At 40.3% G+C, this 23,636-nt stretch overlaps 1 protein-coding gene across 1 annotated transcript in view; it reads left to right on the top strand.

Annotated features, from left to right (window-relative positions):
* The window catches only part of LOC128643904 (double-stranded RNA-binding protein Staufen homolog 1), a gene marked incomplete at its 5' end in the record, with an annotated part of 32,499 nt that extends 10,215 nt beyond the window's left edge, over positions 1–22,284 (top strand). Inside the window, 2 exon segments of the mRNA XM_053696676.1 lie at positions 1,332–1,417; positions 21,434–22,284. Of these exon segments, the coding sequence (XP_053552651.1) occupies positions 1,332–1,417; positions 21,434–21,521 (174 nt within the window).
* Positions 22,285–23,636: the final 1,352 nt, after the last annotated feature.

Genomic DNA, 23,636 nt, shown 5'->3' on the forward strand with positions numbered 1-23,636 from the left:
AAGAAAACAAAATTTATGCTTACCTGATAAATTTCTTTCTTTTGCAATGTACCGAGTCCACGGCCCGCCCTGTCTATTCAAGACAGATGGTATTTTTTATTAAAAACTTCAGTCACTTCAGCACCTTATAGTTTCTCCTTTTTCTTCCTTGGCCTTCGGGTCGAATGACTGGGGGGTGGAGTTAAGGGGGGAGCTATATAGACAGCTCTGCTGTGGTGCTCTCTTTGCCACTTCCTGTTAGGAAGGATAATATCCCACAAGTAAGGATGAATCCGTGGACTCGGTACATTGCAAAAGAAAGAAATATATCAGGTAAGCATAAATTTTGTTATATATATATATATATAAGGCAAAAGGGCTAAAGACAATATATCAGTAACAGGACATATTTATCTATACAGTACATATAATCAGCAATAGTAAGCGATCCACTAAAAATTGTGTAAACAGGTAATAGTGACATCAATTCATATAACAACTAACATCAATCTAGGGCTAGGTGTAAATAACAAGCTTGACACGATATCATGCAAAGCATAGTCCCAAATCACCTGATTTAATATAAACAATCCAAATGATAACTCCTATTATTTATAGTTTGCACATAAGACTAGAGTGGTTGTAAACTTAAAAATACATTTATAGTGTCCTGAAAAAGTGAAAAGTAAGCATCTGTAGATGTCCTTTAGGCTAAGGACATAACCATAAAACACAATACCATGTGCAGGAGCTCATTGGAGTAAAGCAGCTGGTGCTGTGCACAGACAACTAATTGCAAACCAACTAATCGATTATGAGATTCGTTCACAACTATTTTCATAATCTATTATGCTGATTAGTTGTTGCAGCTCTAATTAAGTTGAAATAATGTATCTGCTTATTTATTGATATTATCTATATAAACTTTGCATGAGACACACATATATATTAATTTCCATCCTTGAGCACACAAATGAGTTTTTGCAACAAAGGACAAGCTATCGTGACTTCCCTCTGCTGGATGAATTTGGTATAGCTATAGTAACAGCATGTACATAAGGTTATATGTTGGACAGAGTACTCTTATGTAGTAACGGAAAGTATCAATACCTCCTTCCTTCCTTTTTTTTTTTTTTTTTCTTTTTTACAGTTGGTAATTTTAGCACATTTTTAATACCCAATTCCTGCACACATAAGTAATATCCGTCATTGGTGGTCAATTTATAACCATTTATAGTATGATTTAAACACTATGGTAAGTTGTAACTGTGCCAACCCAACATCCAGGATGGTTATATTGAACTTAATGTTTACAGAAATTGGATTTTGATTTGTTGTTTGTTTTCTTTAAGGCTGCCTTGAACATTCTAAAGCTGCTGTCTGAGCTTGATCAACAAAATACAGAGATGCCAAGAACAGGAAATGGTCCAATGTCAGTGTGAGTATTCACCATTTCACTTCAAAGTCTATGTAGTTTATTTGCATAACTGGACAAAGCAATACAGTTATGCTGATATTTGATTCTGGTTATTTCTTAATTCTATGGAAAATACAGAAAAAGAAAAACACTGTCTCTAGCATTTCCCCTGTGCGCTGTGTGCGCGCTCTCTCTCCTGTGGGTTTCTAAAGTCCAGGCTCCTGATTGACGGCAAGCATACTCTTGTCCTTTCCTGGGCCGTACTTAAGTAGGGGACTGGAGAATCCATTTAGAGAGCAGTGGAAATGCTTGTTAGTTTTTTCAAGATGATTAAAGATGCTTTTTTAAAGGGCCATAATAGTTGGAAAATGACATGCTCTAATTAGACCATGCAATTTTAAAACTATCAACCCTTCACTACTGTGTGTTTGACCCCCATAAAAGTGTTGAACACACAGTAGAAGTACTTCTCTGGAACCTCAGAACATCTGGTCCATAGGGGAAACCCGCTGCTGTTTGGATCAGCTGCGGTTTCCGCTCAGGACGATCAGTGCAGATACTTCTGTGTGTTTAACCCCTTTGCTGTGGTTAAACACACAGTAGTGCAGGGTCAATAGTGTTAAATTAAATGCTCTAACAAATTATTTTGTATTTTTTACTATTATGGCCCTTTAAGCTTCCTTATATTTTCTGATGCACACATTCTTCTCCATTCTGATCTTCATCAGACCGTCTAAACTTTCAGGCTGTAGAAAAATCGATTCAGTTTTGTCAATGTTTAAATTCTGCTGCATGAGGCTAACCTTGTTGCTAGAGGGCCCACAGACCAGCAGAGACAATATTATTTTCCTCCTTAATACAGGGAGCGTCCACAGCTGCATTCATTACTTGTGGGAATACAGAACCTGGCCACCAGGAGGAGGCAAAGACACCCTAGCTAAAGGCTACAGGCTAGGCTCACAGGAGGTTGGCAGAGAAATGTCAGAAGATTTTGGAGTAGTTCCTTAGGTAGGGTATCTGCCCTGAGAGATGGGACTGGAGTTTTATGCAGTCTTGTCAGCCTCTCAGTGAGAGCATCGACGAAATTAGAGTCTGAAGATGCAGGGATAGACTTTCTGCGAAATCATCCAGACTCACATAAACAGCTCCTTAAGCAATCAGTGTTGATTAGTTTTGCTGCCTGCTTTCTTCACTCAAGTCCATGTCAGAAGCGCTGCTACAATCTGTCAAACTTGAAGGACAGCGTTACTGTTCCATGGCATAGATTCCGGTAAAATCGTTTCATTTTTTTTACACATATTGCAAACGCTAGAAGACAGGGTCACAGTGTGGCTCCTTTTATCTATATAGAATCAAGGGTTAATATCTCCTGAGGGGGATTATGAACAGTTGGGTTTAATCATATATGCTTTATTTGATTTAATGCTGCTTTATGTGTAAGATGTTTATGGACTCATAGGCTGAGATGGAACATACAGGTTTCACTTTCACTTTGAAGGTTGCGCAGCTTAAAAGCTTGGCGCGCTTTTTCTCATAGCGGAGACGGGCCTGCATTGTGCACCATGTGACCGGCATGGTCGAGGCTTCCATTTCCTTTCTCTTGATCGAGTTACTACCGAAGAGGATTTTTATCTCTTTTCTGTCTGGGTCATAGGAGGTGGGGAGTGCCCCAGCCATTGGGGGTATAAAGGTGGCGCTTTATATAAAAAAAAAAAATTGTTTTTTCGGAGTCCTCCGCATATCCTACTTTAGCTATGGAGGATTCTGATTCATTAGAGGGTTCTCCCTCTATTTCAAAGAGTAATGCCTGTTTATATTGTGAGGGAGCTCTGGAATATCCGCCCCCCTCAATGTTCCATATGCCTTGATAAGGGGGTTATATCAAATACGGTTGACATGTTTGATACCACTGAGCCGCCCACCTCTGAGGAGTCCTCGTCCAATGAGGTGCACACTCTACATGCATCTTTGTATACACATGCAGCTTCCCATTGCACTGCTAATGCTCAATCTGAAGGGGGCCTTTTTTTTCATCAGACGTTACTGCGCAGCTTCATACGGCGGTGTCTTTGGCCATTAGTGCTTTTCCTTGCACTGCTAAGCGAAAGGTTAAATCTTGCATTCCTGCCCAGGTGGCATCATGTTATTTGTCGGATATCTCTGATCAGTTATCCAAGGATGAGGTTCTCTCTGAAACTTCAGAGTATAAACTTTGAGGGTTGGAGTCTGCTGCCTATAATCCTCTGCATGTGGAGGATCCAGTTTTTAGATTTAGGAAAGAACGTTTACGCTTTCTACTAAATGAGGTTTCTCTTGTAAGGTGTATCCAGTCCACGGGTTCATCCATTACTTGTGGGATATTCTCCTTCCCAACAGGAAGTTGCAAGAGGACACCCACAGCAGAGCTGTCTATATAGCTCCTCCCCTAACTGCCACCCCCAGTCATTCTCTTGCAACTCTCGACAAGAAAGGAAGTATCAAGAGATATGTGGTGACTTAGTGTAGTTTTACCTTCAATCAAGAGTTTGTTATTTTTAAACAGTACCGGCGTTGTACTGTTTTACTCTCAGGCAGAAATTAGAAGAAGAATTCTGCCTGTAGGTTTGATGATCTTAGCGGTTTGTAACTAAGGTCCATTGCTGTTCTCACACATAACTGAAGAATATGGGAAAACTTCAGTTGGGGGAACGGTCTGCAGATTACCTGCTTTGAGGTATGTTCAGTATTTTTATTTCTAGAGAGATGAATAAGTTCTAGAAAATGCTGACAGAGCCTTGTGTATTTGAGGTAAGCCTGATGCAGTGATTTAACACTGACTGGGATCATGCTTACAAAACAGGGCAATACTCATGTTAATATTCATATTACTTAGTGACAAAACGTTTACATGATTTCATAAATAGGACGTTTTTTCTCTGAGGGAGATAAGTCTTTATTTGGGGCCTAGTTTCCACATGGCTAGTCAGATACTCCTAGGAGTATTTTCTTAAGGCCCTTCTAACATCCAGTACATGGTGGGAGGGGCTTATTTTAGCACTCTGCGCAGTTTTAATTCAGACTGAGACATCCAGCTTCCCTAGAGGAGTCCTCTGGCATCTGAGGACCATTTCAAAGGGTTTATTTCTGCACAAAATCGTATTTGAGGGCAGGTAGGAGCCTCAGCAGAGCTGTGGCAAGGTGCTCAATTGACTTTTAACGTTTTTCAATCTGGTTTGGGGCCTAAGGGGTTAATCATCCATTTGCAAGTGGGTGCAATGTTGCTTTAGTCCCTTACACACACTGTAAAAATGTCAAAGACTTTACTGTATTTTTACACTGTTTTGCAGTTTAAGTGCTAGTTTTTTTCTCTTAAAGGCACAGTAACGTTTTTGTTTAATTGCTATTTCACCTTTATTAAAGTGTTTTCCAAGCTTGCTTGTCTCATTACTAGTCTGTTAAACATGTCTGACATAGAGGAAACTCCTTGTTCAATATGTTTTGAAGCCATGGTGGAACCCCCTCTTAGAATGTGTATCAAATGTACTGATATTTCTATAAACTATAAAGACCATATTTTGGCGCTTAAAGATTTATCTCCAGGGGATTCTCTGACTGAAAAGAGGGAGATTATGCCATCTAGCTCTCCCCATGTGTCAGAACCTATAACTCCCGCTCAAGTGACGCCAAGTACATCTAGCGCGTCTAATTCTTTTACCTTACAGGACATGGCGGCAGTTATGAATGCTACCCTCTCAGAGGTATTCTCCAAACTGCCAGGGCTACAAGGAAAGCGAGACAGCTCTGGGGCTAGAACTAATGCAGAGCTTTCTGACGCTTTAATGCCTGTGTCCGATATACCCTCACAATACTCAGAAGCCGAGGCAGGTGAGCTTCTATCTGTGGGTGACATTTCAGACTCAGGGAAGGCGTTACTTGAGTCTGATTCTGAAATGACAGCGTTTAAATTTAAGCTTGAACACCTCCGCTTATTGCTTAGGGAGGTTTTAGCGACTCTGGATGACTGTGACCCCATTGTGGTTCCAGAGAAATTGTGTAAAATGGACAAATACTTTGCAGTGCCTGTTTACACTGATGTTTTCTCTTGTAATGTGTATCCAGTCCACGGATCATCCATTACTTGTGGGATATTCTCATTCCCAACAGGAAGTTGCAAGAGGACACCCACAGCAGAGCTGTCTATATAGCTCCTCCCCTAACTCCCATACCCAGTCATTCTCTTGCAACTCTCAACAAACATGGAGGCAGTAAGAGAGAAGTGGTGAAATGTAGCTGTTATTTTACTTCAATCAAAAGTTTATTATTTTTAAATGGTACCGGAGTTGTACTATTTTGTTCCAGGCAGAAAAATAGAAGAATATGCCTGTGATTTCTATGATCTTAGCAGGTTGTAACTAAGATCCATTGCTGTTCTCACACATGGCTGAAGAGAGAGATAACTTCAGCGGGGGAATGGCGTGCAGGTTATCCTGCTATGAGGTATGTGCAGTTAAGATTTTTCTAGATGTGAATGCTAGAAAATGCTGCTGATGCCAAATTTATGTAAGGTAAGCCTGAATACAGTGATTTAATAGAGACTGGTATCATGCTTACTTTCTGAGGTAATACTCTTTTATATTTACAATATAAAACGTTTGCTGGCATGTTTAAACATTTTTATATATACTTTGGTGATAAAACTTTATTGGGGCCTAGTTTTTTTCCACATGGCTGGCTTAAATTTGCCTAGAAACAGTTTCCTGAGGCCTTCCACTGTGTTACTATGAGTGGGAGGGGCCTAATTTAGCGCTTTTTTTTGTGCAGTAACTTTTACAGACTGAGACATCCAGCTTCCTCCAAGGGTCCCCTGAATGCTATAGGACATCTCTAAAGGGCTCTTAGGCTTTCCAAAATCGTTTGTTGGGGAAGGTAGGCCCACAGCAAGGCTGTGGCAGTTTCGTGTGACTGGTAAAAAACGTCTATATCGTTTTTTTGATCTGGTTTTTGAACTAAGGGGTTAATCATCCATTTGCAAGTGGGTGCAATGCTCTATTAGCTTATTATACACACTGTAAACATTTCGTTTGATTTACTGCCTTTTTTCCCTGTTTTTCAAATTCTGAAAATTTGTTTCTCTTAAAGGCACAGTACCGTTTATTATATTTGCTTGTTAACTTGATTTAAAGTGTTTTCCAAGCTTGCTAGTCTGTATAAACATGTCTGACATAGAGGAAACTCCTTGTTCATTATGTTTAAAAGCCATTGTGGAGCCCCCTCTTAGAATGTGTACCAAATGTACTGATTTCATTTTAAGCAATAAAGATCATATTCTGTCTTTAAAACATTTATCACCAGAGGAATCTGACGAGGGGAAAGTTATGCCGACTAACTCTCCCCACGTGTCAGATCCTTTGACTCCCGCTCAAGGGACTCACGCTCAAATGGCGCCAAGTACATCTAGGGCGCCCATAGCATTTACTTTACAAGACATGGCGGCAGTCATGGATAATACACTGTCAGCGGTATTAGCCAGACTACCTGAATTTAGAGGAAAGCGAGATAGCTCTGGAGTTAGACGAAATACAGAGCATACTGACGCTTTAAGAGCTATGTCTGATAATGCCTCACAATATGCAGAAGCTGAAGGAGAGCTTCTTTCTGTGGGTGATTTTTCTGACTCAGGGAAGATGATGCAACCTGATTCTGATATTTCTACATTTAAATTTAAGCTTGAACACCTCTGCGTGTTACTCAGGGAGGTTTTAGCTGCTCTGAATGACTGTAATACAATTGCAGTGCCAGAGAAATTGTGTAGACTGGATAAATACTATGCAGTGCCGGTGTGTACTGATGTTTTCTTTCATGTAATTAGCAAGAGTCCATGAGCTAGTGACGTATGGGATATACATTCCTACCAGGAGGGGCAAAGTTTCCCAAACCTCAAAATGCCTACAAATACACCCCTCACCACACCCACAATTCAGTTTTACAAACTTTGCCTCCTATGGAGGTGGTGAAGTAAGTTTGTGCTAGATTCTACGTTGATATGCGCTCCGCAGCAAGTTGGAGCCCGGTTTTCCTCTCAGCGTGCAGTGAATGTCAGAGGGATGTGAGGAGAGTATTGCCTATTTGAATGCAGTGATCTCCTTCTACGGGGTCTATTTCATAGGTTCTCTGTTATCGGTCGTAGAGATTCATCTCTTACCTCCCTTTTCAGATCGACGATATACTCTTATTTATATACCATTACCTCTGCTGATTTTCGTTTCAGTACTGGTTTGGCTTTCTACAAACGTGTAGATGAGTGTCCTGGGGTAAGTAAATCTTATTTTCTGTGACACTCTAAGCTATGGTTGGGCACTTTATTTATAAAGTTCTAAATATATGTATTCAAACATTTATTTGCCTTGACTCAGAATGTTCAACATTCCTTATTTTCAGACAGTCAGTTTCATATTTGGGATAATGCGTTTGAATCAATCATTTTTTCTTACCTTAAAAATTTGACTTTTTTTCCCTGTGGGCTGTTAGGCTCGCGGGGGCTGAAAATGCTTCATTTTATTGCGTCATTCTTGGCGCGGACTTTTTTGGCGCAAAAAATCTTTTCTGTTTCCGGCGTCATACGTGTCGCCGGAAGTTGCGTCATTTTTTGACGTCCTTTTGCGCCAAAAATGTCGGCGTTCCGGATGTGGCGTCATTTTTGGCGCCAAAAAGCATTTAGGCGCCAAACAATGGGGGCGTATTATTTGGCGCCAAAAAATATGGGCGTCGCTTTTGTCTCCACATTATTTCAGTCTGATTTTTTCTTTGCTTCTGGTTACTAGAAGCTTGTTTATTGGCATTTTTTCCCATTCCTGAAACTGTCATTTAAGGAATTTGATCAATTTTGCTTTATATGTTGTTTTTTCGCTTACATATTGCAAGATGTCTCACGTTGCATCTGAGTCAGAAGATACTTCAGGAAAATCGCTGTCTAGTGCTGGAACTACCAAAGCTAAGTGTATCTGCTGTAAACTTTTGGTAGCTATTCCTCCGGCTGTTGTTTGTATTAATTGTCATGACAAACTTGTTAAAGCAGATAATATTTCCTTTAGTAATGTACCATTGCCTGTTGCAGTTCCCTCAACATCTAAGGTGCAGAATGTTCCTGATAACATAAGAGATTTTGTTTCTGAATCCATCAAGAAGGCTATGTCTGTTATTTCTCCTTCTAGTAAACATAAAAAATCTTTTAAAACTTCTCTCTCTACAGATTAATTTTTAAATGAACATCATCATTCTGATGACTCTTCTGGTTCAGAGGATTCTGTCTCAGAGATTGATGCTGATAAATCTTCATATTTATTTAAAATGGAATTTATTCGTTCTTTACTTAAAGAAGTACTAATTGCTTTAGAAATAGAGGATTCTGGTCCTCTTGATACTAATTCTAAACGTTTAGATAAGGTGTTTAAATCTCCTGTGGTTATTCCAGAAGTTTTTCCTGTTCCTAATGCTATTTCTGAAGTAATTTCCAGATAATGGGATAAATTGGGTAATTCATTTACTCCTTCTAAACGTTTTAAGCAATTATATCCTGTGCCGTCTGACAGATTAGAATTTTGGGACAAAATCCCTAAAGTTGATGGGGCTATTTCTACCCTTGCTAAACGTACTACTATTCCTACGTCAGATGGTACTTCGTTTAAAGATCCTTTAGATAGGAAAATAGAATCCTTTCTAAGAAAAGCTTATCTGTGTTCAGGTAATCTTCTTAGACCTGCTATATCTTTGGCTGATGTTGCTGCAGCTTCAACTTTTTGGTTGGAGACTTTAGCGCAACAAGTAACAGATCATGATTCTCATAATATTATTATTCTTCTTCAGCATGCTAATAATTTTATCTGTGATGCCATTTTTGATATTATCAGAGTTGATGTCAGGTTTATGTCTCTAGCTATTTTAGCTAGAAGAGCTTTATGGCTTAAAACTTGGAATGCTGATATGGCTTCTAAATCAACTCTACTTTCCATTTCTTTCCAGGGTAACAAATTATTTGGTTCTCAGTTGGATTCCATTATCTCAACTGTTACTGGTGGGAAAGGAACTTTTTTACCACAGGATAAAAAATCTAAGGGTAAAAACAGGGCTAATAATCGTTTTCGTTCCTTTCGTTTCAACAAAGAACAAAAGCCTGATCCTTCATCCTCAGGAGCAGTTTCAGTTTGGAAACCATCTCCAGTCTGGAATAAATCCAAGCCTTCTAGAAAGGCAAAGCCTGCTTCTAAGTCCACATGAAGGTGCGGCCCTCATTCCAGCTCAGCTGGTAGGGGGCAGGTTACGTTTTTTCAAAGAAATTTGGATCAATTCTGTTCACAATCTTTGGATTCAGAACATTGTTTCAGAAGGGTACAGAATTGGTTTCAAGATGAGACCTCCTGCAAAGAGATTTTTTCTTTCCCGTGTCCCAGTAAATCCAGTGAAAGCTCAAGCATTTCTGAATTGTGTTTCAGATCTAGAGTTGGCTGGAGTAATTATGCCAGTTCCAGTTCTGGAACAGGGGATGGGGTTTTATTCAAATCTCTTCATTGTACCAAAGAAGGAGAATTCCTTCAGACCAGTTCTGGATCTAAAAATATTGAATCGTTATGTAAGGATACCAACGTTCAAAATGGTAACTGTAAGGACTATCTTGCCTTTTGTTCAGCAAGGGCATTATATGTCCACAATAGATTTACAGGATGCTTATCTGCATATTCCGATTCATCCAGATCATTATCAGTTCCTGAGATTCTCTTTTCTGGACAAGCATTACCAGTTTGTGGCTCTGCCGTTTGGCCTAGCTACAGCTCCAAGAATTTTTTCAAAAGTTCTCGGTGCCCTTCTGTCTGTAATCAGAGAACAGGGTATTGTGGTATTTCCTTATTTGGACGATATCTTGGTACTTGCTCAGTCTTTACATTTAGCAGAATCTCATACGAATCGACTTGTGTTGTTTCTTCAAGATCATGGTTGGAGGATCAATTTACCAAAAAGTTCATTGATTCCTCAGACAAGGGTAACTTTTCTGGGTTTCCAGATAGATTCAGTGTCCATGACTCTGTCTTTAACAGACAAGAGACGTCTAAAATTGATTTCAGCTTGTCGAGACCTTCAGTCACAATCATTCCCTTCGGTAGCCTTATGCATGGAAATTCTAGGTCTTATGACTGCTGCATCGGACGCGATCCCCTTTGCTCGTTTTCACATGCGACCTCTTCAGCTCTGTATGCTGAATCAATGGTGCAGGGATTACACAAAGATATCTCAATTAATATCTTTAAAACCGATTGTACGACACTCTCTAACGTGGTGGACAGATCACCATCGTTTAATTCAGGGGGCTTCTTTTGTGCTTCCGACCTGGACTGTAATTTCAACAGATGCAAGTCTCACAGGTTGGGGAGCTGTGTGGGGATCTCTGACGGCACAAGGAGTTTGGGAATCTCAGGAGGTGAGATTACCGATCAATATTTTGGAACTCCGTGCAATTTTCAGAGCTCTTCAGTCTTGGCCTCTTCTGAAGAGAGAATCGTTCATTTGTTTTCAGACAGACAATGTCACAACTGTGGCATACATCAATCATCAAGGAGGGACTCACAGTCCTCTGGCTATGAAAGAAGTATCTCGAATTCTGGTTTGGGCGGAATCCAGCTCCTGTCTAATCTCTGCGGTTCATATCCCAGGTATAGACAATTGGGAAGCGGATTATCTCAGTCGCCAAACGTTACATCCGGGCGATTGGTCTCTTCACCCAGAGGTATTTCTTCAGATTGTTCAAATGTGGGGACTTCCAGAAATAGATCTGATGGCCTCTCATCTAAACAAGAAACTTCCCAGGTATCTGTCCAGATCCAGGGATCCTCAAGCGGAAGCAGTGGATGCATTGTCACTTCCTTGGAAGTATCATCCTGCCTATATCTTTCCGCCTCTAGTTCTTCTTCCAAGAGTAATCTCCAAGATTCTGAAGGAATGCTCGTTTGTTCTGCTGGTAGCTCCGGCATGGCCTCACAGGTTTTGGTATGCGGATCTTGTCCGGATGGCCTCTTGCCATCCGTGGACTCTTCCGCTACGACCAGACCTTCTGTCGCAAGGTCCTTTTTTCCATCAGGATCTCAAATCCTTAAATTTAAAGGTATGGAGATTGAACGCTTGATTCTTAGTCGAAGAGGTTTCTCTGACTCTGTGATTAATACTATGTTACAGGCTCGTAAATCTGTATCCAGAGAGATATATTATAGAGTCTGGAAGACTTATATTTCTTGGTGTCTTTCTCATCATTTTTCTTGGCATTCTTTTAGAATTCCAAGAATTTTACAGTTTCTTCAGGATGGTTTAGATAAAGGTTTGTCCGCAAGTTCCTTGAAAGGACAAATCTCTGCTCTTTCTGTTCTTTTTCACAGAAAGATTGCTAATCTTCCTGATATTCATTGTTTTGTACAAGCTTTGGTTCGTATAAAACCTGTCATTAAGTCAATTTCTCCTCCTTGGAGTTTGAATTTGGTTCTAGGGGCTCTTCAAGCTCCTCCGTTTGAACCTATGCATTCATTGGACATTAAATTACTTTCTTGGAAAGTTTTGTTCCTTTTGGCAATCTCTTCTGCCAGAAGAGTTTCTGAATTATCTGCTCTTTCTTGTGAGTCTCCTTTTCTGATTTTTCATCAGGATAAGGCAGTGTTGCGAACTTCTTTTGAATTTTTACCTAAAGTTGTGAATTCCAACAACATTTGTAGAGAAATTGTGGTTCCTTCATTATGTCCTAATCCTAAGAATTCTAAGGAGAAATCGTTACATTCTTTGGATGTTGTTAGAGCTTTGAAATATTATGTTGAAGCTACTAAGTCTTTCCGAAAGACTTCTAGTTTATTTGTTATCTTTTCCGGTTCTAGAAAAGGCCAGAAAGCTTCTGCCATTTCTTTGGCATCTTGGTTGAAATCTTTAATTCATCTTGCCTATGTTGAGTCGGGTAAAACTCCGCCTCAAAGGATTACAGCTCATTCTACTAGGTCAGTTTCTACTTCCTGGGCGTTTAGGAATGAAGCTTCGATTGATCAGATTTGCAAAGCAGCAACTTGGTCCTCTTTGCATACTTTTACTAAATTCTACCATTTTGATGTATTTTCTTCTTCTGAAGCAGTTTTTGGTAGAAAAGTACTTCAGGCAGCGGTTTCAGTTTGAATCTTCTGCTTATGTTTTTCATTAAACTTTATTTTGGGTGTGGATTATTTTCAGCAGGAATTGGCTGTCTTTATTTTATCCCTCCCTCTCTAGTGACTCTTGCGTGGAAAGATCCACATCTTGGGTAATCATTATCCCATACGTCACTAGCTCATGGACTCTTGCTAATTACATGAAAGAAAACATAATTTATGTAAGAACTTACCTGATGAATTCATTTCTTTCATATTAGCAAGAGTCCATGAGGCCCACCCTTTTTTGTGGTGGTTATGATTTTTGTATAAAGCACGATTATTCCAATTCCTTATTTTATATGCTTTCGCACTTTTTTATCACCCCACTTCTTGGCTATTCGTTAAACTGAATTGTGGGTGTGGTGAGGGGTGTATTTGTAGGCATTTTGAGGTTTGGGAAACTTTGCCCCTCCTGGTAGGAATGTATATCCCATACGTCACTAGCTCATGGACTCTTGCTAATATGAAAGAAATGAATTGATCAGGTAAGTTCTTACATAAATTATGTTTTTCCAATACCTAAAAGGTTTACAGAAATTATTACTAAGGAATGGGATAGACCAGGTGTGCCGTTCTCTCCCCCTCATATTTTTACAAAAATGTTTCCAATAGACGCCACCACACGGGACTTATGGCAGACAGTTCCTAAGGTGGAGGGAGCAGTTTCTACTCTAGCAAAGCGTACTACTATCCCTGTCGAGGACAGTTGTGCTTTCTTAGATCCAATGGATAAAAAGTTAGAGGGTTACCTTAAGAAAATGTTTATTCAACAAGGTTTTATCCTACAGCCCCTTGCATGCATTGCTCCTGTCACTGCTGCTGCGGCGTTCTGGTTTGAGTCTCTGGAAGAGGGTTTACAGGTAGCGACTCCATTGGATGACATACTTGACAAGCTTGGAGCACTTAAGCTAGCCAATTCTTTTGTTTCTGATGCCATTGTTCATTTGACTAAACTAACGGCTAAGAATTCTGGTTTTGCTATCCAGGCGCGCAGAGCGCTATGGCTTAAATCATGGTCAGCTGACGTTACTTCAAAGTCTAAGCTGCTTAACATTCCCTTCAAGGGGTAGACCCTATTTGGGCCTGGTTTGAAGGAGATTATTGCTGATATCACTGGAGGAAAAGGTCATGCCCTTCCTCAGGATAGGTCCAAATCAAGGGCCAAACAGTCTAATTTTCGTGCCTTTCAAAACTTCAAGGCAAGTGCGGCATCAACTTCCTCTAATGCAAAACAAGAGGGAACTTTTGCTCAGTCCAAGACGGTCTGGAGACCTAACCAGACCTGGAACAAGGGTAAGCAGGCCAAAAAGCCTGCTGCTGCCTCTAAGACAGCATGAAGGAACAGCCCCCTATCCGATAACGGATCTAGTAGGGGGCAGACTTTCGCTCTTCGCCCAGGCATGGGCAAGAGATGTCCAGGATCCCTGGGCGTTGGAAATTATATCCCAGGGATATCTTCTGGACTTCAAGGCTTCCCCCCCAAAAGGGAGATTTCACCTGTCACAATTATCTGCAAACCAGATAAAGAGAGAGGCATTCTTACACTGTGTACAAGACCTCCTAGTTATGGGAGTGATCCATCCAGTTCCAAAGGAGGAACAGGGTCAGGGATTTTACTCAAATATGTTCCCAAAAAAGAGGGAACCTTCAGACCAATTTTGGATCTAAAGATTTTAAACAAATTCCTCAGAGTTCCGTCATTCAAGATGGAGACTATTCGTACCATCCTACCTATGATCCAGGAGGGTCAATACATGACTACAGTGGATTTAAAGGATGCTTATCTTCACATTCCGATACACAAAGATCATCATCGGTTTCTCAGGTTTGCCTTCCTAGACAGGCATTACCAGTTTGTAGCTCTTCCCTTTGGGTTAGCTACAGCCCCAAGAGTTTTTATGAAGGTTCAGGGGCCGCAGGGCATAGCAGTGGCCCCTTATTTAGACGACATCCTAATTCAGGCGTCAAACTTCCAAATTGCCAAGTCTCATACGGACATAGTGTTGGCATTTCTGAGGTCGCATGGGTGGAAGGTGAACGAGGAAAAGAGTTCTCTATCCCCCCTTACAAGAGTTTCCTTCCTAGGGACTCTGATAGATTCTGTAGAAATTAAAATTTACCTGACGGAGTCCAGGTTATCAAAGCTTCTAAATTCCTGCCATGTTCTTTATTCCATTCCTCGCCTTTCGGTGGCTCAGTGCATGGAAGCAATCGGCTTAATGGTAGCGGCAATGGACATAGTGCCGTTTGCACGCCTACATCTCAGACCGCTGCAACTCTGCATGCTCAGTCAGTGGAATGGGGATTACACAGATTTGTCCCCTCTACTAAATCTGAATCAAGAGACCAGGGATTCTCTTCTCTGGTGGCTATCTCAGGTCCATCTGTCCAAAGGTATGACCTTTCGCAGGCCAGATTGGACAATTGTAATGACAGATGCCAGCCTTCTAGGTTGGGGTGCAGTCTGGAACTCCCTGAAGGCTCAGGGATCGTGGACTCAGGAGTCGCTCCTTCCAATAAACATTCTGGAACTAAGAGCGATATTCAATTCTCTTCAGGCTTGGCCTCATCTAGCGACAATGAGGTTCATCAGATTTCAGTCGGACAACATCACGACTGTGGCTTACATCAACCATCAAGGGGGAACAAGGAGTTCCCTAGCGATGATGGAAGTCTCAAAGATAATTCGCTGGGCAGAGATTCACTCTTGCCACCTATCAGCTATCCATATCCCAGGTGTAGAGAACTGGGAGGCGGATTTTCTAAGTCGACAGACTTTTCATCCGGGGGAGTGGGAACTCCATCCGGAGGTGTTTGCACAATTGGTTCATCGTTGGGGCAAACCAGAACTGAATCTCATGGCGTCTCGCCAGAACGCCAAGCTTCCTTGTTATGGATCCAGGTCCAGGGACCCCAAGGCAACGCTGATAGATGCTCTAGCAGCGCCTTGGTCCTTCAACCTGGCTTATGTGTTTCCACCGTTTCCTCTGCTCCCTCGTCTGATTGCCAAAATCAAGCAGGAGAGAGCATCAGTGATCTTGATAGCGCCTGTGTGGCCACGCAGGACTTGGTATGCAGATCTGGTGGACATGTCATCCTTTCCACCATGGACTCTGCCGCTGAGACAGGACCTTCTACTTGAAGGTCTTTTCAACCATCCAAATCTAATTTCTCTGAGGCTGACTGCCTGGAGAATGAACGCTTGATTTTATCAAAGCGTGGTTTCTCAGAGTCAGTCATTGATACCTTAATTCAGGGACGAAAGCCTGTCACCAGGAAAATCTATCATAAGATATGGCGTAAATACCTTTATTGGTGTGAATCCAAGGGCTACTCATGGAGTAAGGTCAGGATTCCCAGGATATTATCTTTTCTCCAAGAAGGATTGGAGAAAGGATTGTCAGCTAGTTCCTTAAAGGGACAGATTTCTGCGCTATCTATTCTTTTGCACAAGCGTCTGGCGGATGTCCCAGACGTTCAGGCATTTTGTCAGGCTTTAGTTAGAATCAAGCCTGTGTTTAAACCTGTTGCTCCACCATGGAGTTTAAATTTGGTTCTTAAAGTTCTTCAGGGGGTTCAGTTTGAACCTCTTCATTCCATAGATATCAAACTTTTATCTTGGAAAGTTCTTTTTTTGGTAGCTATTTCCTCGGCTCGTAGAGTTTCCGAGTTATCTGCCTTACAATGTGATTCTCCTTATCTGATCTTCCATGCAGATAAGGTAGTTCTGCGTACCAAACCTGGGTTTTTACCTAAGGTGGTATCTAATAAGAATATCAATCAAGAGATTGTTGTTCCGTCTTTGTGTCCTAATCCTTCTTCAAAGAAGGAACGTCTATTACACAATCTGGACATGGTTTGTGCTTTAAAGTTTTCCTTACAAGCTACTAAAGATTTTCGTCAAACATGTACTTTGTTGTCTACTCTGGACAGAGGAGAGGTCAAAAGGCTTCAGCAACCTCTCCTTCTTTTTGGCTAAAAAGCATAATCCGCTTAGCCTATGAGACTGCTGGCCAGCAGCCTCCAGAAAGGATTACAGCTCATTCTACTAGAGCTGTGGCTTCCACATGGGCCTTTAAAAATGAGGCTTCTGTTGAACAGATTTGTAAGGCGGCGACTTGGTCTTCGCTTCATACTTTTTCAAAATTCTACAAATTTGATACTTTTGCTTCTTCGGAGGCTATTTTTGGGAGAGAGGTTTTACAGGCAGTGGTACCTTCTGTTTAAGTACCTGCCTTGTCCCTCCCTTCATCTGTGTACTTTAGCTTTGGTATTGGTATCCCACAAGTAATGGATGATCCGTGGACTGGATACACCTTACAAGAGAAAACATAATTTATGCTTACCTGATAAATTTATTTCTCTTGTGGTGTATCCAGTCCACGGCCCGCCCTGTCATTTTAAGGCAGGTATTTTTTAATTTTAAACTACAGTCACCACTGCACCCTATGGTTTCTCCTTTCTCTGTTTGTTTTTGGTCGAATGACTGGATATGGCAGTTAGGGGAGGAGCTATATAGACAGCTCTGCTGTGGGTGTCCTCTTGCAACTTCCTGTTGGGAATGAGAATATCCCACAAGTAATGGATGATCCGTGGACTGGATACACCACAAGAGAAATAAATTTATCAGGTAAGCATAAATTATGTTTTATTTATTTGTTGTGTGAATACATATGTTTATTTAAAGTTATACGTTAAGACTTGTAAAATAAGTCACAACGTAAACCGGAAGTAACTTGTCAAAGAAACCGGAAGTACTTAAGGGCCGACGACTCACAAGCCGGTTCGAGTTTGTATATAACAAGGCATAAAATAAACAAAATATATATGCAATGAAGGTTATTTGGATATGACAAGCTTATAATACCAAGTTATATTCACAAGGTATTTAGAAATAAGGATTTTAATCAATTATACGAAACCGGAAGTATTATGCAACTACTTCCGGTCTACACTTGTCAAACAGGTATAAAAGATCACCTGTAACTATACATTCTAGTCTTGAAAAAGGTCTAGCATAGACCGAAACACGTCGACTGGTGAGTCTATTTTCATCTATTATACTTGGATAATACCCTCTGCACTATTGTGTGTTTATATTTTTTATTATAGGTGTTATTTGGGGTTGCCGGGCTTCTGAGGAGACCTAGATACCCCATAACAACCCTCCGGTCCTGTTGTGGCTGCAGGCACTTTCTCTTCAAAGAATATCAATACTAGGAAGACCTATCTGTAGGTCTCTTAACAATCTGCATGTCCTGTTTTGTTTTTAACAGTGGCCACTGATTTTTTGCAATTTATTTTTTAACTGTTTGGATTTAACACTACTATTTGGATTATAACACTGTTTTTTTTTTTTGGAGGATTTTTAAACTAGTGACAATCACATATATGTGTTTTTTGAACATTGACATTCACGCTTGTTTGTTTGTTTAACCCTGCTAGAGTTGCTAATGTTAGTTTTTATTAAGAATTTTTATTGGAACTATTTTATTTTATTTTTTACTTTATATATTTATATATATTTTCATATTTCACAGGCATAGGAAATTCATGTATATTTTTCACAAGCAAAGGAATTTCATCACCTGAAAGGAGTTTATTTTGCACATTGTATTGGAGTGTAACACTTAGCCCCACACTGATTTCACATAGAAAGCTACTATTATTGATAGACATTTCTGAACACATATCAGCACGCAATTTAGCACTATATTATTCACTATCACTACCTATAGTTAAGGAAAGGCTAACCCAACTCCTAATAGATCAATTTAAGAGCTACTGGGACACCAGTACATATCGGTCTAAACTAGTTACCCGTAAGAGGATTGCGGCCGTGATTCTAATAATCATTTTAATTAATCATTCGAATTTAATTTGTTTTTATGTACATTTTAACTGTTTGTCTGTAACATGGATCCATGCATGTTTGAAAATAAAATGTAATTTTATTTTGCATCTTAAAGTTATACTGACTATAGTCCATTCGTTCAGACCCAGCCTCTTTTGGCGCTTTGGTTTCCAACATTAGCCATCCTTTCAACAAGCAAGATTCCTTTTTCGACATTGTGGTCTTCCGTCCTGCGATCTCTTGGTTGGAAGGTTAATTTGGAAAAGGAGCTGCGTAGTTCCAATCTCAAGGGTATTTTGTTTAGGAGCATTAAATTCCTTACCGAGGTAGTTTTTTCTGACAGAGGTCAGGAATTTACAGATTTTGATTCTGATTTAGTTCTGCAGTCCTCTCCTTGGCCATCAGTGGCTCAGTACAGGAGATTATGCGGTTTTGTTTCCTCAAATAATACGGATGCAGGAGTCAAGTTTTTTTTTTCATGGGGGTTGTCTTTGGATCATCTCTCCCAGGGAACCTGCTTCGCAGTCCTTCCTGGGTGATTATGATGACAGAGGCCAGCTTCTAGGATGGGGAGCAGTCTGGAGCTCCCTATAGACTCAGGGAGGCTGGACTCAGTCTGAGTCGGTTCTAACCATGATCATTCTGGAGCTGAGAGCGATCTTCAATGTTTTTCTGACTTGACCCCAGTTAGCCCGGTTCCAAGTTATCAGTTTTTAGTCGGGCAACATATCTTCGGTGTCTTACGCCTGTCATCAGGGAGGAACGAGGAGTTTCTTAGTAATGATGGAGGTAACCTAAATAATTCCGGGGGCGGGAGCCCACTTTGCAGTCTGTCGGTAATCTTTATCCCAGGGGTTGACTCCTGGAAGGCGGACTTCCTGAGCAGACAGATCTTTCATCTGGGGGAGTGGTATCTCCATCCGGAAGTGTTTTCCAGTCTGATTCTCAGATGTGGTCAGCCGACATTCGATCTCATTGCATCTCAGAATGCCAAACTTCCGAGGCTCGGGTCAAGGTTCAGGGACCCTCAGATAGTATTGAAGTTGCCCTGGCAGCGCCTTGGATCTTCAGTTTAGCATACCTATTTCTTCCGTTGGCTCTTCTCCCTAGAGTCATTGCTGGAATCAAGCAGGAGGGGTCCTCGGGGATCCTCGTTGCACCAGCTTGGCCTTGCAGGATTTGGTATACGGATCTGGTGGACAGTAGAGGGATCTTCTACTTCAAGGACCCTTCTTTCATCTTAATATAGTTTCTCTGGAGCTAACTGCTTGGAGATTGAACGCTTAATTTTATCTAAGCGGGGTTTATTTCTGACTCGGTCATAGAGACTATGATTCAGGCTCGTAAGTCTGTAACTAGAAAGATTTTCCTTGAGATTTGGCATAAATCTCTATTAGTACGAATCCAAGGGCTACTCGTGGAGTAGAGATAGGATTCCTAGAATTTTGTCTTTTTCTCCAAGAGGGTTTGGAGAAGGGGATTATCGACATCCCTAAAAGGGTCTAATTTCGGCCTTATCTTTTTTGTTACACAAACGTCTGGCGGATGTCCCAGATGTACTCTCTTTTTGTCAGGCCTTGGTCAGGATCAGGCCTGTATTCAAACCAGTTACTCCTCCATGGAGTCTTCAGGTTTCTTTAAGGGGCTCCGTTTGAGCCCATGCATTCCTTAGATATTAAGTGTTATCTTGGAAAGTTTTCTTTCCTGTTGCTATTCCTTCTGCTCAGAGAGTGTCTGAGCTCTCGGCATTTCAGTATGAATCTCCTCATCTTTTTTTCCATTCAGATAAGGTAGTTTTTACGTACTAAGTTAGGATTTTTTCCTAAGGATTGTTTCTGAATCTAACATTAATCAGGAGATTGTTGTTCTTTGTTTGTGTCCTAATCCTTCTTTCAGAATGAACGTCTTTGGACAATTTGGACGGGGTCCGTGCTTTAAAGTTTTACTTGCAAGCGACTAAGGACTTTCGTCAGTCTTCTTTTGTTTGTGGTTTTCTCAGGAAAACGCAAGGGACAAAAAGCTATGGCTACTTCTCTTTCTTTTTGGCTGAAGAGTATCATCTGTTTTGCATATGAGACTGCTGGACAGCAGCCTCCTGAGAGAGTTTCGGCTCGTTCCACAAGGGCTGTTGCTTCTTCATGGGCATTCAAAAATGAAGCCTCTGTGGAACAGATTTGCAAGGCTGCAACTTGGTCCTTTCTTCGCACTTTTTCAAAGTTTAGCTGCGGCTATATTTTTGGGAGATAGGTTCTTCAAGCAGTGGTGCCTTCCGTTTAGGTTCCCTGTCTTATCCCCCCCGTATCATCTGTGTACTCTAGCTTGTGTATTGAATCCCATTAGTAATTAAGATGATCCGTGGACTCATTGTGTCTTAAAAAAGAAAATTTATGCTTACCTGATAAATGTATTTCTTTTTTGACACGATGAGTCCACGGCCCGCCCTGTTCTTATTGACAGGTTGTGTATTATTGTAAACTTCGGAGACCTCTACACCTTGGCTTTTCCTTTCTCTTCCTTACTTCGGTCGAATGACTGGAGTGGGAGGGAAGGGAGGAGTTATTTAAAAGCTCTGCTGTGGTTTTCTTTGCCTCCTCCTGCTGACCAGGAGGTGAAAATCCCATTAGTAATTAAGATGATCCGTGGACTCATCGTGTCAAAAAAGAAATACATTTATCAGGTAAGCATAAATTTTCTTTTTTCTAGTTCACCTCAGGCACCTTTTCACCCTCGGCTGAATGACTGGGGGTTATGGGTAAGGCAGTTACATTTAATAGCTTTGCTGGGGTGCTCTTTGCCGCCTCCTGCTGAGTTGAATATCCCACTAGTAATTGGAATGATGTTGTGGACTCTCCATGTCCAGAAATAAAGAAATTTATCAGGTAAGCATAAATTTGGTTTTTCATAACTTATATTCTTTCCCATTTTTCCACTAATTACTGGATTTTTCTTAACTGTTTTTATTGACTTAAATTTTTTTTTATTTTTTTTTTTTTGTAGATGTATGAAACCAGAAATGGAAAGTGACCCTCTACATAAACAGGCTAACTCAAACACTTTGGGACAAACACTGGACAGTACAGCCTGAAAGTCTTCAGCTGGGCTTAAACTTAAAAGCACCAGAGAAAATCAAACAATTCCTCCCCTGTGTGTTTTAGAAAGCTACAGCTCTCGTCTTCTTATACATAACCTACTGATAAACTGTCATCAAAAAAGTTTCTTAATTGGGTTAATTACATTAACAATGCACAATATGAAAACTTTTTCAAAAACATTTCATAAAAATAAAAGATCATATCCTTGTATGCAGTTAAATATTCCCCACCCCCTTTCCTTAATGTTTGTTAAAATTATATTGTGTGCTGTCACTTTAAAAATGAAATATAATTACTGATTTAAAGAGAATTAAGTAACCATTGTGAGAAGGAAAAAAAACTTTTAGACATTTTAAACAATGATGTATTTTATGTTTTATATTATTTTTTTTTATTTTTTTTTTTGTCTGAGCAAATTAGATGAATTTGTAAAGCACACAGATCACTGCATTAACAGATATGATCTCATTATAGTATTTAAAGACTTCCGATTTGATTTTCCTTGAGTGCTTTGAGATGTTTAATTACATATCCATGTAGGGCTGAAAAATTGCCTCTGTTTATATATAAACTGTGTTGCTTTTGATGTTGTGTTATTGTGCACAAAATGTGCACAGGTAAAGCACGATAGGCTTGCAAGTTAATTAGTGCTTCAGTTCATTGTTTACGCTGGAATTTTTTCTCCCCATGGAATGTAAGTAAAACTTAGTGTTTGTCACCAATAAATTGATCTAAACAAAATATAATTAAATTAAATGACTTGGTAGCAATGATTTATTTTCTTTCATTTAAGAGAGTCAGTGTGTGGACACTTAAAGGACACTTGACTATAAATTACAAAAGACTAGGTTTTTCTTGATATGATGAATTAATAATTGACTGCTTTTGTAAAGTAGTCAAAATGCCGTTTTCTTTTATAAGATACGATGAGTCCACGGATTTCATCCTAACTTGTGGGATATCGCCTCCTGGTCAGCAGGAGGAGGCAAAGAGCACCACAGCAGAGCTGTGTATATATAGCTCCTCCCTTCCCTCCCACTCCAGTCATTCTCTTTGCCTGTGTTAGTGATAGGAAGAGGCAAAGTGAGGTGTTAGTTTAGATTCTTCAATCAAGAGTTTGTTTTTAAAATGGTACCAGTGAGTGCTGTTTCTTTCATGTAATTAGCAAGAGTCCATGAGCTAGTGACGTATGGGATATACATTCCTACAAGGAGGGGCAAAGTTTCCCAAACCTCAAAATGCCTATAAATACACCCCTCACCACACCCACAATTCAGTTTTACAAACTTTGCCTCCCATGGAGGTGATGAAGTAAGTTTGTGTTAGATTCTACGTTGATATGCGCTTCGCAGCAGGCTGGAGCCCAGTTTTCCTCTCAGTGTGCAGTGAATGTCAGAGGGATGTGAAGAGAGTATTGCCTATTTGAATGCAATGGTCTTCCTCTAGGGGATCTATTTCATAGGTTCTCTGTTATCGGTCGTAGAGATTTCTTCTCCTACCTCCCTTTTCAGATCGACGATATACTCTTATATACCATTACCTCTACTGATTCTCGTTTCAGTACTGGTTTGGCTATCTACTATATGTAGATGAGTGTCTTAGGGTAAGTAAGTCTTATTTTATTTATGACACTCTAAGCTATGGTTGGGCACTTTTATATGTAAAGTTCTAAATATATGTGTTTAAACTTATATTTGCCATGATTCAGGATAAGCAGTATTCCTTCATTCAGACTGTCAGTTTCATTATTTGGGATAATGCATATGAATAAATATTTTTTTCTTACCTTAAAATTTTCAATTTACTTTTTTTCCCTGCGGGCTGTTAGGCTCGCGGGGGCTGAAAATGCTTCAATTTATTTCGTCATTCTTGGCGCAAACTTTTTTGGCGCAAAATTTTGTCATTTCCGGCGCCCTAATTGACGCCGGAAGTTTGTTCGTGGTTGCGTCATTTTTGACGTATAAAGACTTTTTTGCGCCAAAAAATGTGGGCGTCGTTTTTTTTTCAGCGTCATACTTGGCACCAAAAAATATGGGCGTTGTACTTGGCGCCAATAATGTGGGCGTCATACTTGGCGCCAAAAATGTGGGCGTCATTCTTGTCTCCAC

This window comes from Bombina bombina, unplaced genomic scaffold (assembly GCF_027579735.1).
Source record: "Bombina bombina isolate aBomBom1 unplaced genomic scaffold, aBomBom1.pri scaffold_808, whole genome shotgun sequence".
In the NCBI taxonomy this organism is placed as follows: Eukaryota; Metazoa; Chordata; class Amphibia; order Anura; family Bombinatoridae; genus Bombina; species Bombina bombina.